Here is a 20,873-nt window from a genome sequence, read left to right on the forward strand (position 1 = left end):
GTGGGTCTCATAGGCCTGACTCCTAATTGTGGGCAATGCAGATAAAATAGACAAGGAGGCAGTGTGGCTAGCACCTTCACTATTGTAAAGTTAGGTACCTACTCACAGCTAGGTGGACTGAGGGTGCTCCACCAACAAACTAGCAACCTTTAGGAGTAAACATGTATGTGCTGTATCCCATAGCCACCATACCCCCTGTACTGTGTAATTCATATACTGTAATTGTTACAGTAGCATGTACTGTACATGTTCAGCATGTCAAAATAAAATTTAAATCTTCCAGGTAATAAGGCAAGAAGCTGATAAAGAATTTGACTAGTTTCACTTTATTTTGCATACATAAAGGAGGTGGGCACCTGTCATGCTGTAAATAGCACTGACTACTACTGGGTCATTTTGTTATTCAAAAACCTTTAATGATTATTATATTTTAGGGCGTGCAATATACTGTACAGGAAGATTAAAATCGGTAGGAATAAAGTCTTGATCATTATGAAGAACATTTATGTTCCTCACAATGATAAGATCAGACTGTTTTTAGGTTCCTGTTTATTGCACATCCTGAAATATAGTATGGGTATAATAATTTGAGGTTCTCGAATAAAAAAATAAAGAAGGCCCTGCATGATAACTGCCTCATCTGTCTACACCCCCTTACAGAGCTACAACTTCTGTTCCATTCTACATTACAATATTTACCTTTATCTGCTTTTTAAGTTCATTCATAAACAAATGATATAAAGAACTCCATAGGATCCGTTAGATGAGGGGTCTCGCATCTAACGGATCCTTGATATAACGGACATTTCCCCTCTACATACTGTAGTTGGTTAAATATAGGTTTCACTGTACTTATTAATACAAGTTCAAGCGAGCACTAGAAATACTTTACTGTAATTACTGATAATCTTTAAGGTCTAAATCAATATTAAGGTTGAAAATAGATGCCTCTGAAATATATCCTCAATAGCTGCATAGCCTCTCATAGTTACAACACATGGCACTCATACTGTTGCATGTCATAGAAGTTTTACTGTACCCATTGAAGAAAATAAAAAAATATATTGTAATAATTAAAAAACGTCATATTATATTAATATCAAGAATTTTAATGAATTTCATACAAATACAAAAGAAAACTAAAGATTGAGTTAATTAAAAGCACTAACTTATTCTTTGAACTTTTCCCAGTTTCGTAGTTCGTTCATGACCTGCTCTAGGTGAGGGTTGCCGCCTAGTCTCATTATTTCATCATGAGCTTCACTTTCTAATTTTTTCAGTGTTTCTTGCGTGTGTTGTAAAGATCCAAATTTTTCAAGGAGGGAGACACAATACCGTTTTACCTCAAGGTCCTTTGGTCGCTGTCGGATAATATCTGAATGGTGTAGTTAAGGGAACTTTTAATCACAAAGGTGAATATGAGTAAAAAATGATACAGTGACACCTCCAAGTAACAGACTTCTCTCTCCACATAATCCATTAGTTGGGGTTTCACATCTAATGGACCCTCGATATAACGAGACTTGCCTCTCCATTAAATAGAGGTTTCACTGTATTGTACAGTACTTTTTTTTATGGGATTAGGGGCACAGGTCAATGACCCACATCAGAGCCTGGGGGCAAAAATATAATACAGCTCCGCCCCGACTTACGACGGGGTTAGGGACCCAAATCCAGGTCGTAAGTCGAAATGGTCTTAGTCAAAAATGTTAAAATAATACATAGAAAATCTAAAATAGGTGTCTCTTTTTCTTCTCAGCACCACAAAACTCTCACTTTTAAGCTTGCCAGCCATTTTAAAGTGAATTACAAACAAAAATTTTCTGTGTACTGACGTTGGGACTCGAAAATACGTAATTTGACAAAATTTTGGTACGACTGAGGCAGGTCGTAAGTGCGGGTGGTCGTAAGTCGGGGAGGAGCTGTAATAATAATAATAATAATTATAATAACAATATTATTAATAATAATAAAGGACCATAAATAAAAAAATAAAAAAAAGATCAATAGAGAGAAACAATATATGTTTGTTGTGTTGTCAATAGTAAGAGAAACAATTGAGACCCTGCAATTGTGTGTACTGTACATGAGGCAGAAAGTCAGATCAGCAAACTGGGACTTGGTCACAATTTTTGTGATGCCATATGGCAGCAGGGTCTACCATTAGACAATATTTATATTGCTATGCATTGTTTTCACTTCCTGTACGATATACCATCTTATTATACAAGCACCTTTTTTATATACTATTTTAGTAAAGGATACTGATAACTTGTTGGTCATCTGGCTGTGTATTGATGGCGTGTATGACTGGAAAACTAAACTTGCCTTCAGTCAGATCTTCACAATAACTCTTACTGTCACTGTACTGTTGAAGAGAATATAAATATAGACACATACTAGTTAGTTATTCAGTAATTAGGTACAGTCACTCCAAACTATCTGTATTTGGATGGGATTGATGAATTTCAGAATGAACACTAACTCCTGTTGTCTCAGTAGGGTTGTCAAAATCCTTCATCAGTGGCATTATATTTTCTCAACACAATTTTGTGAAGATAAGTGTTTTGAGCGATGACATCATTACATAAGTGTTCATGAAGTTTGTTACAGACAATAATTTGTAGGAACACAAACTGCTTATTCAGTACTTGTTGTGCAAAATAAAAATGGATAGTTTTAATAAAGTAACTTGTCCATACATTTTCCTGAGGGTTGCCTATCTTTTTTTTCCCAAACACCTAACTGTATCTCACGTGGTAAATCTGCCCTCGGTTATATAGCCAATTTTATATGGGGTACTTACATCATGTCCTACAACTCCTGTACTTGTTGAATGATATCAAACTTGTCCATATTTCAATAACAATAAAAAAATTTTTTTACCTAAATCTAAAATCCTATCAATAAGTACAGATTTCCTGTCAGTGTCTTACCTATAATGTTTCCTCTCTTGGGCCTTACCTCTTTCATGCATAGATTTCCGTAATCGTCACGTATCTGGAAGTAGAGCCCTAAGATTCCTGTGATTGTAGAAAAGTCATCTTGAACTTGACTGAAGAGTTGCATCAAACGAATGGCCAAACCAAACAGTCCACCAGTCTCTAGAAATGCAAGAAAATAAATATGAAAATTCTGTTTTAATTATATCAAGGCCATAATTGTACAGTCAGTAAAATAAGTATCGACCACCCCAAGGTCCGTGGAATAGAAAACGAGTGATACAACTACAGGTATGTATACTGTAAACATTCTGGGTTCTCAAATAAAAAGAAATGACCCTGTAAACCTGTAAATACCAACACAGAAAATATCTTACTCCTAATGGTCATCTGGAGATACTCATCCTCAGAGGGACAAGTAAAGGAGTCTCGCCAGTATATCTCCATCCCTTGACCTCGATGGAGTTCAAGCAACTGCTCACAGAACACCTTAGTTGCCTGTGGAAGATAAAATGTCATAGAAAATCATTAAGAATGGTGTATGCTTGAATTTTTAATAAGATATACCTAATGATGGGTAATTTGAAAACAGAAAAATATACAAAAATAATTACCAGTAGGAGTTTGTTCAATGTACTGTACACCACCAGAGTACGTATTACAAGTAAGGGGGGGTGGGGGACACAGGCCAAAATATTTGTTCCTTGCATCGTCCAAATTTCAGCTTTCTAGCTAAATAAAGTACACAAGACAATGCCCTGATAAGGAAGACGGGAGAGTATGGGATTATTTTATTTTTATTACATATTGTTTTTAATATCATAAAGTTGGTAAAAATGGATGAAGATGCAAGTGTTGGCCAGTTAATGTTGGGTGGTGGGTGTTCAGTCGGTGAACAGGTGTGAGATGAGGATTATGCATACACACATCTCGCTTATATTGTATTTCCAATATATATATACATACATACATACATACATACATATATATATATATATATATATATATATATATATATATATATATATATATATATATATATATATATATATATATATATATATATATATATATATATATATATATATATATATATATATATATATATATATATATATATATATATATATATATATATATATATATATATATATATATATATATATATATATATATATATATATATATATGCAGTGAAACTTCTATTTAACGAACAATATGGAGAGGAAAGTTTGTTAGATGTGAAACCTCCATCTAAGTGATCACATGAGGGAGAAGTCCATTAGTATATGGAGGTTTCACTTATGTATTTCATGTTATTTTTTTTAGGAGGCATGCCTTAGAATAACGGGAATTTGTTTAAGGAGACAGTAACTGTATGTATTGACAAAAAATTTAAAATTAAAAGAATATTAAATTATGAATATTAATTGAGTGAGGTTCAGTGTACATTGTTTCTTTGATTACACAACAATATTAAGTCTCTACATGCTGTAAAACCTCGATATAATGGACTATTCTCTCCCATATACGAGTACAGTCCGTTAAATAGAGGTCTCGCTGTACCATACCTGAGGGTGATTTAGAGCAAGAACCTTCTCCAGTCCCATAAAGTAAACATAGTTAGCAGAGTTGATGGTCGAGGCAACACCATATATACTGTGAGCCACCGGGATTCCTCTTCTCAGTACGCTGTTGTCCTCAATGTCGTCTATTCTGCAAGAATTAAGCGAGGTGTAACGAACAGGCAGCCCCCGGGTTAAAAGTAACCAATATGTATGGTACTTACTGACGGATCCCAATACAGTGGTCCCTCGGTTAATGAACGGTTCGATTAACGAAATTTCGGTTAACGAATTACCTCCCATAGGTATCTTCAATTCGGTTAACGAACAAAACTTCGATTAATGAAATCCTTACGAAAAACACGTTTTGTTATGAGCATTAGTTGATCAGCTGATGGGCTAGTCTGCCAATTCAGTAATCTGTTCTATGTTTACATTCGTTTCCAGTGGAGTAAATATCAAGAAAGTTGTGCTCTTTTATATTTTTGCATTTTTTATATTACAATTATTATTCATTTTAAAATTTAGTTAGCATATTGATAATATATGCAGTACAGGGAACTAGTTTTTTGTACGCCCATCAGCCACTTGACTCACCCACCAGGCGTCAGTTTGGCTTTGTTGACAGTGGAGTGAACATCGATTTTGTTGATCATTCTGAAATTTAGTTAACATATTGATAATACCTGTATATAGCGCAGTACAGTGTTGATTTAAATAAAATAATCTTGAATTACACCTAGTGAACTTAAAATTTTATTGGTGAAATGACTGCATCAAGAATGGGTCCCCTGAAAGGTCATTTCTCCTCCATCCCCACTTCCTTCTCTTCTCCCTTCTCCTCCACCCCCACTCCTAATTCCCATCATCATCATCAACCAGGAACCTTCTACATACACACCTCAAAGTAAGTGTACTTTACTGCATTTTTTTTTTACTTTGTACTTTAATGTGAGCTGGAACCAATTACCCAATATCCCATTGAAATAATGGATTCGGTTAACAAATTTTTGGTTAACGAACAACTCTGTGGAATGAATTGTGTTCGTTAACCGAGGGACCACTGTATATACAGTATATACAGTCTCTCCTCGACTTACAACAACCCGGACATACGACGGCCATGGTCGTATAAAATATTTTTCACATTACGTATTTTCGAGTCCCTACGTTAGTGATCGGTACAGTGATCGCACCGTGTACCGACAAAATTTTCGTTTGTAATTCCATTTAAAATGGCTGGCAAGCGTAAAAGTGAGAGTTCTCGTGGTGCTGAGAAGAAAAAGAGACACCCACTTTAGAATTTCTATGAATTATTTTCGCCTTTTTGACTTACAACCTAGTCGTCGGGACAGAATCCCGTCGTAAGTTGAGGAGAGATTACGGGTATCTTGTTACTCTTCATGATAACTGTACGGTATATCACATCTATAGCTGAATTAAGGGCTTTTTTGTGCACTTAAGATACAATTAAAAATGGGTTTTACACTTAAACTATTGAAAGTACAGTACAGTGATCTTTTATTGTTTGGTTTTCAAGTTTCGGTAATTGAAGTTAATTGATCTATTAATTCACATTGAAAAAACGAACTTAAATAATTTTCATATGGCCTAAAGGAACAATTTATATTCTAGCATTTCACCACTTATCAACTTACTAGCAGTGTGGGCAGCTAGTGTTACTATGCTCCCAACCTTAAATTTACTTGAACACATCATCTTCAAGTGTAAATTAAAACTTTGTATCCCTAAAGAACTTACAAAAGACTTGCATTGTGAAGCATATGAATGACTTCTGATATTGCCATGAGTTTGTCATCGGGAATCTTCATCCAATAGTTAAAAGCTTGAGCAAGTTTCCCCCGGATCATTTTACCGGGTACTTGGAGGACATATGTGAAGGGCTGCAGTAGTACCTGTAACAAGAAATTATAATACGAGAGTAAATTTAAGTTTTCTTTGAATCAGTATACTGTAAATATTATTGTCATGTGCATTTACAAACTAAATTAAATTGCTGAAGTAACTTTTTTTAAACTTTTACACTTTAAATATTTAACAACGTAAATTCCAAATACTGTACAAGAGTATTTGTATTTTTACTTGTCATGCATACATGTACGTGATTTTTTTACGCAAATTGGTTTTCCATATACTGTACTGTACTGTATAATCATCATTACATTCTCCTAAGTTGCACAGAATAATTGTGTTTTATTTGTATAATTTTTTCTAGCCATAATAAGATATTCTTAATACTTGTCAAAAAAATCATCTTAGTAAGGTAATTGAACTCTTACCATCAAAAGTGGCAACAATGACACAAATTACCTGAACACCCAATTCCTCTATTACAGCACAACTCACCTGGTCTTGTTTTTTATCACCACTTGCACTATTTATGGTTTCCATGTTGAAGCCAGCATTGCTACCTTTGTTCTCCATTTTGGTAAACTTGTCAAGGAACACCTGAAATGATGTCTTTATTAAATATCAGATGTTACAGCAGTACATAAACAATATTGGCATTAACAGTAATGTACTTCTATATTAAAAACAAATATTTGATGTTCAGGACCTATTTATAAACGTTTTCTAACTTACTACTTTTCAGTTTCAGTCTTTAGGACGTTCATTCCGCTTACACACAAACACAACTTTTTTAACAAACTGTCACATAGCCGTGAAATGCAATAATTCAAACACATGGATGTGATAAAATTAACAATATGTGGGCATACTGCACTGTGATACAGTACTTACTTAATTTATATTTCATTCTTCAGATATGGTATTGTATTAAGATTTATATTGAAAATTACAGTATTGTATAAAAAAAACAAATTCTTCAATTTTTATAACTTCTTTATTACTGTGTTATTTAAAAATTTAGTTTTCACTTGCATCTAAGGACAAATTTATTATTTATATTGAAGAGTAGTTTCAATGGGAATTATTGATTCAGGTTACAAACATTCTCAAGAGACAAGAACACAATAAGTTTGTAAATAAGGGACTGCCGGTACAGGGTACTGTATTACACTTACTGTCCTCAATACTGTAAACCTACTTTTACCTTCTTCATATACTTAAGATGAACCAAATCTTGTAAATTCTTGTTTGGGGAATAACCTTGTTAGCTTTGCACCAGTTGTAAATTACTATTGTTCCTAACTGATGACCATGATGAACATAATTATGAATACTATTGTACTGTACAGTACAGTACACTAATAGCATTATTATTATTATTATTATTATTATTATTATTATTATTATTATTATTTATTTATTTATTTATTTATTTATTTATTTATTTATTTGTTTGTTTTTGTTTTCACCACTGATCGGCTTGTTCGATGCTTGGGCAATCAGTCACATCGCTATTGCCAAGTACTGACCATTCACTCACTCCAGAATGTATTTAAACCTGCACCATAACTATGTAGACACTCCTGAGTTCAATTTATACTGATGAGGTTATTATCTAAGAAAGACTGATGGAATGAAACAATGCAGTACAGGAATAGGGTACAGGTACCAGTAATCATTAAATATGGATTCCTGTAAGGTTACATATGCCGATCAGTGGTGAACAGGATAAAAGTAAAAAAAGTATAGTATATGTACAATACTTCACTTACCAGTACCCAAAGTTACTGATGTATTTATGAGTTCTTGTTATGGCAGATACTGTATACTGCCGTACCTGGAAATTAAGGAGGAGTCACGTGTCGAAAAAAAGAGACGTATACTACAGTAAATTATAAATGTCATCTTTAATCAGTAAATTCAACAGCTAGTTTCTACTCCGAGGCGAACTATTTCTTTTTAGGTAACACGAGATATTTTATATTTTTAAATTTGTTGTACACATATTATGCAATTCTCTTAAAAATGTGAATGCACCAAATTTAATCTAAATTTATAATTGAAGTTTTTTTGTTTGTTTTTTTCATTTTAACGTTTGGTAAGGTTAGGCAGGTTAATATGGATATCAGTTTTCTTCATTTATAAGATACGTGACTTGAAAATTTGACTAAAGGACCAACCTTACTTTGAATAATTTCTGAAAAATTGAGTTCTGTGCAATTTCTGTGGAGGTAATAATTTTCAAGGGGTAAATAATAACATGGCTTTTTGATATGTACACTCAGTACAGAATAAAAATTGCCTTTACCTTAACAGTAAATATGCCAAGTGTCAGTAAGACCCTCTGATAATGGAAAATATACCATCAATGACTTTTTATTTATCATTTCACCATTTATCAGCTTACTAGCCTTTCGGGTGATTGGTCTATCCAGTGTTAGTACAGGAGGAAACTGGGGTCATGTAAACCTGTGATGTTTGGTAGTGATGGTCACAGTGGATAACACCCTTTCCATGTGTGTCTGGAACGAGGCTTGAACCCGACAGTGGCGAGATACACACACACACATTACCACAGACAACCCTTAATGATCAAGGCCTGCTAAAATTAGACATACTGTACCAGGTAGTTCATATTAATTTTCCAAAGCAGAGGAATGTGTAAGAGAGATCATGCCATTGCCATGAGAAACATCGAGTACTGTAAAATAGCTGAGGAAGCATTCTAAAGTATTTGGAGACACAATTCTGTCAAATTTTATAAGACCCCTTGTACAGTACTAATTTTGTTAACAATTGGAAGTTCATGATTGTTTTCTAATAAAATATAATTTTTACATTTCATCTACAGGTATAAGTTAAGGTGATAGCAAAGCAAGCATTAATGATACTCGTGTTTTATCTGGGCCTTTATTTAATTATCTATAGAAATTCATAAAATAGCTACACTGTTTACGAAGAAGGCCTCACTGCTACGGTCACTAATATATTATTTAAATTGTCTTTTTCTTAGCTTTGGGGGCAGCAGGTTAAAGCACATAATTAAACTGTTACCTTAATTAATATATTGTTAATCTCATTACAAAATTATTAAAAAAAAAATATACACTTACTGTACATGTACAGAACTGAAAAACTGATAATATTTTACGATAGTCAGTAATGAGTGTTTCATGTACTGTATACTGTATTAATGTGATATTACAGGAAAGCTTACCTACACACTATACATTGTTAAAAGCTTATATTTATGTGGTCATAATTTTCCTTTAGTTGTGACAGATATTTTAACAAGATTAAAACGAAATGTAAAAAAAAATGTCCTGATGAAGAGAGGAAAAATTCTGGAGGACAAAGCACCCCCCCCCCCACCGATGCCTTCAATAAGATAAGTCCTGCATCATGTACAGTATTAGGGTGAGCCATGAGGGAAGGCCTGGCAGGCAGCATTCAAAACATTGATCAATGATTGTAGCACTACTGCAACACACCTAGTCTCATATACTGTACTGTATATACCCCCAATTTCCACGATTTTAACCATACTTTTTCGTCTAGGGTCAAAAATGTGACTTACCCAAAGATACAGAACGTTGGCTGTCACCGAAAATGAAATTCTTGTAGTGTCACGATTAAGAAGCAGGATATATCATACATCCGACGAGCTGCCAAGAAGGAACCTCTGAAATCTGTTTGTGACACCGCCTGCCTTGCCCTCCTGTCCCACTACCTATCGTTCATTTTCATAACGAACGAAATACAGTATTCTATATACTATGGATTCTTTTATAATTTCTACGTGTTTGTCATATATATCAGTGCCTTAAAATGCACTAACAGTTCATTCTTTGAAATAGTAGCGTGATATCCTTCAATGTAGTTTATATTTATCGAGAAATCAGGTTAATTTAAAATAAAACCAAACAACTTTCGGCGTCTGCAAAATCAGCTGATCTGATGCGTTTTCTATGATAAACTGATAAAGGTAAACAGAGAAAGAGAGAAATACAGTAGGACTTCCCTTTAAGAACACGGTATATAATATTAATTCATTACATACACGTAATAGGAGATTTTGAAGCGAAATTTAAAACCACGCACGATATCCACATTAAAAGTCATTAGGCAGGTGTCAGCGTTAATTAGTACCACACCTTGTGAGTGGAAAGAAGTATTACTTTTCATTCCACTTTCATAGATCGACAATAAGTGTAACCAACATTAACCTGACAGAAATACGGACTGTGAACGCAATTGTGTTAATGTATTGTACTTCTGTCATGGTTAACAATGGTAGGAAGTGATGTAGGTGACAATGGTGTTTACAAATGATTACAAGAGAATGATAGGTAAGTGTAACAGCAGCATGCATGCCCCCCTCCCCCTATATAGATACAGTATCTTATTTATCCTCTTCGTCACTTGTCATTTTTCTAGCCGGTCACATCTCTTACTCCAAAGATTTTTATGTCTGAACTTTCTTTCCAGATAACTTCTTTGTAGCTGTAACGATGTCTCCAGTCGCGTGGCCACCAGCTCACCAAGGTACAGTACTGTCATGCTGGACGAGTATAAGTTTGATGAGGTAGGTATATTTTAACCAAGAAGTTTCTATACATTTCAATCAGATCACAACCCGTAGTGTATGTAGATAAATTGGGCAACTTTAGACGGTCTAGTCTTGTTGAGTTGTACAGTATATGTTGCCGGCGCCTGTTTGAATCCCTCCTTCAGACGTTGCATTAAGTAATTTGGCCGTCTTTAGTGTATGTTACAGACTAAGAAGAACTGCAGTGCTTCAGGAGAGAGACAGCAGTACACCTTTAAAACGCCTATTTAAAAGGCGGACCACCTGAATGGTACGCCTACGTAGGGGATTTTAAATACTGTAAATCCAGTCAGTTTAGACAGGGTGGTGTTTAGAATGCAACAACGGTTCTTATAATGTAGTAAGGTGATGAGGTAATTATATCATGAGGTAACAATACTATTTACAATGTTATGAAGCAACATTGGTAGGCTTACTCATATTGTGTATAACTATTGTGTCGTGATGTAACTATGGTGCTTCTGACGTCATGGGGTAACAATGGTACTTTTGATGCCATGGATCAACATTTTTTTTTTTGTGATGATGATACTTATGACCAAAGTCGACTTTGCTTTTGGCGTTAAGGGATTCTAATATATTTGTAACCTCATGAGACAACAATAACTGTGAGGTCGTTGCGTTATTATGGCACTATTTTTAACACATTGGTAATAGTGGTACTTACAGTGTCGAAAGGCTCGAGAAGAATGAATAGACGCACATCCAGTAGCTAACATCAATAGCCATCATAATCTTTACTATACTGACGTAAATTACTTTCCAACCGCCCGTTTCTCTGATTAACATGGCTTGCACTTTTTTCTCTATGGTAAAAGTAAATTAGTTACTATTAGGCACTGTGGGCAGCGTCACCAAGAGGTAGACCTTAAATGAGAGACTAGTGTTGCGTGAGTTGGCTATTAGTCACTGTTCTTGGCTAGGCCCCGTACTTTAGATAATCGTTGCCACACATGGATTTTCTTCTGATCGTCAAATTATAAAGAATATCCAATCCGGTATGACGTATCCATGTAATTAATTTAAGTCACTAACGAGTATTTTTATGTTAGTCATTAATATAAGGAAATCACGACGTCAGTTTTGGTGTCAGGCATCTCTACTGACAAGCTGCACAGAGCTAACGGTTTGCAATCGCACGCTCAACAAACCTCCCTTACACACGTTCAGTTTTGTTTGAGCAGATTGGGGCTTATAGCATCTTCATTCCTCACATATATCATAAACTATATATTTTTAAAAGTTAAATTCCCCGTTTGAAATGTTAATATGGACGTGTTTTGCTCTTGTCATTTATAAGTGTGTAAGAGAGAGAGAGAGAGAGAGAGAGAGAGAGAGAGAGAGAGAGAGAGAGAGAGACCCTCCCTAGCCAGAAATCCTGGATCTACCCTTGGGAAATAAAGATAAGTGTGGAGTACCAGGTGGGTGTGTGATAAACAGGATGCTCAGCTCATCCTCCCTTGGTCACTGTTGGCATGTATAAAAATGAATACATTAACGATAACATCTCTTAAAACGTACAAAAACCATCGTACATTACTTAAAGAATGACCATACTGTAATATTTACACTAATGTACGTGTTCAAAAATACAGACAATTTAACGAATTAAACTTCGGTAGTGCGCAGACTTAACCGTACCCAAAGAAACCGAACTTAACCAATCTTACCCAATCTATCCAAACTAAAGTAACCTAATCTTAAAGATCTAACCTCAGTAATGGTATACGTAGAGATTATGAAACACTTTTTAAGCTGTTTTATCCAGAACACAGTTTAATGTAATAACAATTATATGAACTTGCTACATAGCCTCTGGTGTGAAAATAAACACTGCAGGTAGTAAATGAATTGACTTATTAATGTATGTCGGTACATTACTTTTATCATACTGAAATATCTTGCGTAGCTCATAAACCCTTGTGAGTCGCTGTGAACATGTTAAAGCTGCCTCAGACTGGGGGTGCCAAGCTGGCCTCCTTGAGCATAACCATCTTAATTGACAGTTCTCTGGGTGCGTCTGAAGGGTACACTGCTCTCCCGCTGCCCAGTGGCATCATGTGTGTCTGTCTGTCCGTCCGTCCGTCCACGTGTATGTGTGTCTGTTTGTTTATATGTCGTCTGTGTGAGTATACATGTACAGGTACGTGTACATGAAACCGTGAAGTGTAAGTGTACAGTTTAGTGAGCCAGGCAATGTATTCATGCGTGTGTAAAGCAGTTAATAAATATATGTGGATCTACTGTATGTATATATTTCTGGGTAGGTGCACGCATACTTTATGTACACTCAGCATATGGGTGCGTCACCATCACGAGGCCACAGACCAGCTGTACCTCATCCCCCCCGCACCCACTTCCTCCATCAACAATAACAATCACAAGATCAACAAAGTTAACACACACACACACACACACACACACACACACCTGCTCGCTGGAAATATGTCGACGACTCCACCATTGGGATCAGCGTCAACAATTCTGCTCCCAACTATACCGCCCTTCAGGATTTATTGAACAGTCTCCAAAACTGGGCCACCAACAACCATGTCACCATCAACCATACCAAGACCATGGTTATGCACATCAACCTCTCCTCCGACAATGTCCCACCTCCTTCCATTACTCTAGGTCCGAACACACTCCAGGTTGTAGATTCCACGAAGCTCCTCGGCGTCACCATAGACAACAAACTAAATTGGAAACCACACGTCAGTGAAGTTATCAAATCCTCCAGTTTCCGTCTCCACCTCCTCCGCCGACTCAAGTCCCTCGGAGTTCCTGCACACGAGCTCCTCAGTGTTTACACAACATTCATACTTCCCAAGCTCACCTATGCCTCCCCACCTGGTCTTCCTCCCTAAATGCCACACAACGTAAACACCTAGAAAAAGTGCAAAAGAGGGCATGCAAGATTATTCTCTCCCCTTCCTACTCCACATATCAAGAAGCGCTCAACACACTGACCCTTTCGACTCTCACTGACCATCACCACGACCTCATCTGCAAATTTGGTAAGAAGCTTCTACACCATCCCCGACACCGGCTCCTACTACCACCTGAGATCCCTTGTCCGAGAATTGCTGTTCGACACCACAACCGCATCCAGCCCATACGTGCACGAACTGATCGCTATAAGAACAGCCCAGTCCCAACCATTGTAAAAATTATCAATAACTTGTAATAAATCAGTGTATTCACTCCCAGTAAACACTGCTCCTTACACTGTCACTATGTTGAAATGAACTGTAGTTTGAGCTTTTCCCCATCTAGTTATTATATGTCTCATTTGTGTCACTTATGTTACTTGTATATTATTTGTAATTCGTAACCCATTCCCCAAATATGTAACTGTATATTTTCAGCCTTCTGGCTGCCAAGCTCTTTCAATAAACCGTTAATTATTATTATTATTATTATTATTATTATTATTACAGACACACACACACACACACACACACACACACACACACACACACACACACACACACACACACACACACACTACCTGTATAGTATTGCTTTAAAAGGTAGCTCAAAGCTCAAAGACTACATTGCACAAGGAAAGACACTGACATAATGGGAGACGTCCAATGAGTAATAATAATAATAATGAAAACACTGATATTATTATAAAAATAATAAAACGAAGAATAGCAAATTACTTCCAGTCAGAGCTATTTACGCACTTGCTTATGGCAGTCCATCGTAATCGATGACGAGGTTGCTTCAGGTAAATGAGTCAACGGCGGATCCAGGGGGGTCCTAGGGGTCTTGACCCCCCCTTTTCACCAGAAAATTCCAATTCTTTTACTTTAAGTTTCAATATTGAAATAGCCTGTTCCTCACCAGACCTTACCAGTTTCCTATAACGCACCACGAACTAACAACAGGTGAATCATCCTCCCCTGGTGAGGATGGCATAACCTATAACACCCTGAGATTGTTAAATGAGGTCCCCAACCATCCACTGCTTGACCTGTATCAAATGAGCCTCACACAGGGTAATCTGCCTAAGACATGGACTCATGGAAACACAGTACCAATCCCTAAAGCTAACTCTCCAAACTTCAGGCCAATTTCACTCACACCCTGTATGTGTAAAGTCCTTGAAAGGTTGTTCTCAACTGTCTCATGTTTCAAGTAAAAGACAAACTGGCCCCTAATCTGTATGGGTTCATGCCCGGGCATAGCACACAAACATGCTTTGCAGAATATCTTGTTCACTCAAAAGATAAGACACAAACAGACTTCATAGACCTTAAATCAGCCTTTGATGTAGCTAATAGAGACATTATACTTGAGCAACTAGCTAATTTTGGCATCCAAGGTAACCTCCTAACATGGATAAAGGGTTTTCTGTCCAACAGGTATGCCAGTGTTCTGTTTAGGGGAGTCAAAAATGCCAGAATGAGATCATTTGAGCTTGGCATGCCTCAGGGAGGAATGTTAATTCCTATGCTCTTTAATATAATGATGCACAAGCTTATTGCTGACATTCCAGTTCAGCCAAACGAGGCTGTAATATGCTATGGTGATGATATCTGCATTATGACACAGACCAAGCTCAGGCTCCAAGCCTTGCTGGATGTATTTGCTCGGAGGACTGTGGAATGTGGTCTCATAATATCTGTTGACAAGACGATGGTCCTCAATCCTCGTCCTGCTCACCCTCTGCCTCTTGACTTTAACATTAACAGCATGCCCTTGGAACTATGTAGCTCCTATAAATATCTTGGAATTTGTGTGAATGATGCAAACTTTGTCAGCAACTTTCGTGCCAAACTAATGCAGCCCATTAAACCCCTCAAAACCCTTGTTGGCAAGGGCTATGGAATTAACATCACCTATGCTCGTACTTTCTATCTTAATTTCATTCGTTCTTTAGTTGACTATCATGCTCTCCATCTTGTGACTATTCCGCCTAAACAACTCAACAGCCTTGAGGTAGTGCAAAATGAAGCCATGCGCATCATTCTAGGATGCCCAAAATCAACCAGAATTGTAAACATGAGGAAAGAGCTCGGGCTGCCCTCCCTATCTGAGAGGATAGCTCTACTTAATACCATGTTTTGTGTCAAAGATTTTAAGAACAATGGTCCTCAAACTACAGCTCAAACTGAGTTGATGTTCTATCTAAGTAATCCCGACCATCTCGCCAACCTTCCACAAAAGAATCTCTTTGGGGCGTGGCTTCATAAAAGTGTTGCAGATCTCCTGAAACTGAGTGTCCCAATCACCCCAGACGAACCTATTAATGCCATTCCTACTTGGCTGGATATATCAGTTCCTATTAACTACACTCCTGTTGGTAGTAAACAAATGTTAAACAAATGACAGACACATAGAGAGTATAAAATCAAGTGAATGTTATGCTTTTACTGATAGTTCTGTGCAGACAAACACAGGTAGAACAGGCTGTGCAATTGTGTATACTGTATAAAGAAAAAGAGATGATAGTGTCAAACAAGCAAAGGCTGAACAACTGGGCCGGCACAACACAAACTGAACTAACTGGAATCTACTTAGCCACAGACTACCTTAAAGAAAATGGAAGTGGGGTGATATTTTGTGACTCTCAAAGTGCTTTGAAATCAACGAACAGCCCGTCAGGTTCTATGTCTAAAGTTGTATGTGATATTAAAATAAATGTGATAACTGCCAATGAGAACAACTCTCGTATCGAATTTGTGTGGATTCCGTCCCATGTTGGAATTAGGTATCATGACCGAGCTGATAGACTGGCCAATGAGGCATGTAAGAAAGAAAATCTATCTATCTATCTATCTATCTATCTATATACTCTGTTAATGAATATGATGTATTTCTTTGTGTATGAACCTCTGTCCTGCGTGGCAGTGAGAAGTGATACTACCCTCAGTGTCAAGACCTGACTGAATTACTCAGAATAGGCAAACTGTACTCCAAGCTTTGTCAATAACTTTAATGCAGTATTGTACCCAGGCATTTTTGTATAGTAAAAAGCATTTACTGTTGACTTCAGAATATCTCCTAATATCAAGTGTGTATGGCTTCAAAATGGCCTCAAAATGCCGCCGCTGAAGTAGCCTTGCATTTTCCTCCTGTCCAATACAGGCTGCTCAACTTCCATGCCACTGAATGCCGCGCGCGGTTGAGGTCGTTTCTTATACTCTTCAAGTCTCCATACGTGTTTTTCATTTAACTTACATCAGTGTAGTTTGAGAAATAATGCGACTATCACTCCACCCCTTCCAATATTCACGTAGGTTGTCCGAACATGTTGAAAACAAGTGGTAAAACCCCATTGATTGGAACCTTATTCTGGTTATTATCATTGTTATATGTAGACAATACCCCAGTGTTGTTTATATCTAGATAAGTGACGTAATTATTATGAGAAGCCCGTTTTAAGGAGTTGCCAGTTACTGTCACATGTTCCTGATTATTCAGGCTAAGATTTTTTTTTTCTCGCTAATGTGTGGAAACATTTACTGTACATAGAAGGCTCATCATAAATAATGTACGATGACTCTCTATTTATGCTACGCATCAAGATATTAGTCTAAATTAAGGGAGGAGAGGCGGTTTGGAGGGTAGCAAAGGGGTTTCCTAATAGCCACATTTAATCAAAACTTGGATTCTACCAACTAGTCATAAATGAGCCACCCTGCCACACCTCACCCGCCTGGCTACTATTACAACAGGCATGGACTCCAGGGGAAAGAGTTAGTTTAGAGGTCGTGCACATTGAGAGAAGGGTGTTTTTTAAATTGGGCACTCCCCTACATCCTTGTGTAAGGTGAAGCGCAGAAGCGTTTACAGCGCCCAACAGGGAAGCATGCTAAGTTCATGCTTGCCTTTATGTATAATGAGTTAAGGGCTTAGAAGCCTGAAGAGTCAATGGTTTATGTCATCAAGTTATTGGAAGCTCCAACAACTCCCTGAATACGAATTCGCAACTTTCGACTTACACCAGGTACCTACTTTACTGCTAGGTGAACAGGGACTAATGGGGGCTAGGAAGTATGTCCAAACAACTTCCACCGGCCCGGGAATCGAATCCGTGACATCTTGCTTGCAAGGCAAGAGCGATACCGCTTCTACCACCGGTCCCCCTAGAATGGTGTAGATTGACAGATTGCCCACGAGGGGGCTAGTTTATTGGGCACCCCCCTTACATCCTGTGCAAGGTGAAGCGCAGAAGCGTTTACAGCGCCCAACTGGGAAGCATGCGGAGTTCATGCTTGCCTTTATGTCTCATGAGTTAAGGGCGTAAAAGCCTGAAGGGTCATGGGTTTTGTCAGCAAATTACATAAAGTGACAGAATGATGAGTGTGTGGGGGGGAAAATTCCCGGTACAATTTATCTGTTTGTGGCAGGTCCCTAATAATGTCAAGTGCCAGGCCTGTCACTAGGAGGAGGGATATCTGGTAATGGTGTATGTAGGGGTCTTGGAGTTCACGTGTCAGAGGTCAAATATTCACTGGTGTGTCTTACTTCTGTGTCAGACTCATAAGTGGTTGTTTGTCCTGCTGTGCTGAAATACGTAATTTCTCTCATTCACACAATTCGTTCCCATTGAAGGCTTGAGTAAGTGTTTGTTGTTTGTCAAGTTAAATGTAATGTTTTGTTTGAAGTGCTTCACGTTTATGGGATTAACTACCTAACTGGTACTGTACATTTTTTTTACGGGGATTAACCCACCCGGGCACAGGTCATTGACCCACATCGGGCTCTGGGGGGCGAAAATTTAATAATTATTATTTATAGTAAATAAAATTTATAATAAAAAGTAAAGTAAAATAATAATGATAACAATAATAATAACATTGTAATAATAATAATAAAGAACTATAAAGAAAAACAATTGTGAGAAACGCTATATGAATGTTGTGTTGTCAAGTAAGAGAAACAATTGAGACCCTGTAATTGTGTGTAAATGAGGCAGAAAGACATCTCAGCAATCTGGGACTTGGTCAAAATTTTTGTGATGCCATATAGCAGCAGGGTCTACCATTAGACAACACATTATGCTTCCAATATCTTTCCAGGCGGTAGTACCTCCCTGTTTGGTAGCTGCCTACTACATATTGTCAGTCTACCATCTATCTATTATTTGTACGAACTTGAAGATTCTGAATCAGTTAACTATACTGTACTTGAGACACTGAACACAACCATCGGAAAAAGGTCGTCACAGTTCATCGATGAAGACCCCTCGCTAAGAATATTGTTGATTACAACCAAAGTTTTACCCACAAACGGAATAGATGCAACAACCATGCGGAATGTACGCCTAGTACATCTCTGAGCGACAATTTATTAATTTGTTCGTTCTAATTTCCAGGAAAAAACAACCGAGTTTTTAAAATGTAACTAAAAAAGAATTATCGTGTGAATAGTAGACAACGGAGTGTGATAGTACAGTAATCAATAATGCCATCATAAATTGAAAATAATGAATTATAACCTCAGTACAGGATGTAAAAAGAAAAGTGGTTAATTTTTTCATGTTAAACTTGTATAATTTAGAAAGTTTTTCTCAAGGAAGATTTGCGTCATTCTCTCTTGACTTAGCAAGGCTGCCAGAAGAGTTCATCATCATTATTCACTTTATTTGATTGAAATTTAGCGTAGTTACGTGCAACACCCAACACCATGTCTGATTCTCTTCTGCACTGTGCGAATAAACCTATTCAAATGGCCTCGAGATATTGATCACAAGAAAAATCTGAATTCTTTGACCTTGACATTAATATCGGAGTTCTCTTAATTGAATTCATTTTGAGTTATATTATAGCCTAATATTGAATAAACTACCAGTCTTTAAAATTACCTTAATAAACCTGAAACTACCAAGAAATAGTCAGTTATGGCTTATGGTTAATTTTAAATATTTATAAACACATATTGTCTTAGCTACAAGGTTCATCGAGTGTTTTATTTAGTTTTGTAAGATAAGACGATTATTTCGCTAAGGTTGGATGAAGCTGTGGACGTTGTTATCGTAAAATTGGTTGCATAATCTGATAAGGCGGATCCAGGGGGGTCCGGACCCCCTCTTTCCATCAGAAAATTCGAATACTTTTTTTAATGTGATATTGTACTCAGGTGTTTTTGTATAGTGAAATGTAATTACTATTGACCTCAGACTATTTCCTAATACTAAGTGCACATGGCTTCAAAATTGCCTCAAAATGCCCATTATATTGGTCAGTTTACAAAAAAAAAATCTTGAGAGAGGGGGGGGGGGCAGGGTGGGGGCTGCTACAGCTCCCCCAGAAACCCCAGCTGAGTGAGCGCTTTGCTCACCATGTTTCCCCACCCAAAACTTCTTGGACCCCTCCTTTTGATATTTCTGGATCCGCCCTTGGATAACTGATAGACATCCCCATAAACAAAGTGTAATACCTCATTAGCTACTGCCACACCTTATACCACACACAGTCCTTTATTGAAATCCATGCAAATGCCATATGTCAGCTTTCTTTATTAAACTAGGAAAGCAAATATGGTATATAAATGCGATTAAAGTTTCATTTAAGACAGATAGCCCGTTCATTCTTTGTGGAACGTAACTTAGTTTAATGTGGTTCGGTAGTTAAGGGTCATGGCACAAGCAGGTCAACTGCACCTAGCGTTCGGACATTGCCACACTAAATACCCGTGACTAAAACTCTTTAAAAATCTAATAATGGGCTTTAATCAAGTGCTCAAGAATATAAAGACGAAGCGTATAATGGGTTTCTCCCCACCAATTGCGTCAGTGTCATAGTGATTACTCATAGTCTTAAGCTGGGAAGTGTCCATGGCCACCACACTATCCTCGGATGAGTAATGCTAATGATTTTTATTCCGACTTATAAATAATACAATATTCTAATCTTCACATCTTGAATA

The 20,873-nt window shown here is 37.0% G+C and overlaps 1 protein-coding gene across 2 annotated transcripts; it reads right to left on the minus strand.

Annotated features, from left to right (window-relative positions):
• Positions 1–1,088: 1,088 nt before the first annotated feature.
• Positions 1,089–11,973, minus strand: LOC121864206 (geranylgeranyl pyrophosphate synthase-like). Of its 2 annotated transcripts, none has more exons than XM_042363229.1 (9): positions 11,656–11,973; positions 8,152–8,216; positions 6,875–6,976; positions 6,269–6,423; positions 4,514–4,658; positions 3,320–3,440; positions 2,965–3,104; positions 2,266–2,368; positions 1,089–1,375 (listed from the first exon to the last, which is right to left on the minus strand). In XM_042363229.1, the coding sequence occupies exons 3-9, from the start codon at positions 6,950–6,952 to the stop codon at positions 1,170–1,172; spliced, it is 948 nt and encodes a 315-aa protein (XP_042219163.1). In that variant the 5' UTR covers positions 6,953–6,976; positions 8,152–8,216; positions 11,656–11,973; the 3' UTR covers positions 1,089–1,169. The 2 variants fall into 2 exon arrangements, with proteins under 2 accessions (XP_042219163.1, XP_042219162.1); XM_042363228.1 differs by lacking the exon at positions 11,656–11,973 and adding an exon at positions 9,957–10,114.
• Positions 11,974–20,873: the final 8,900 nt, after the last annotated feature.

This window comes from Homarus americanus, unplaced genomic scaffold (assembly GCF_018991925.1).
Source record: "Homarus americanus isolate GMGI-L3 unplaced genomic scaffold, GMGI_Hamer_2.0 scaffold26351, whole genome shotgun sequence".
Taxonomy (NCBI): Eukaryota; Metazoa; Arthropoda; class Malacostraca; order Decapoda; family Nephropidae; genus Homarus; species Homarus americanus.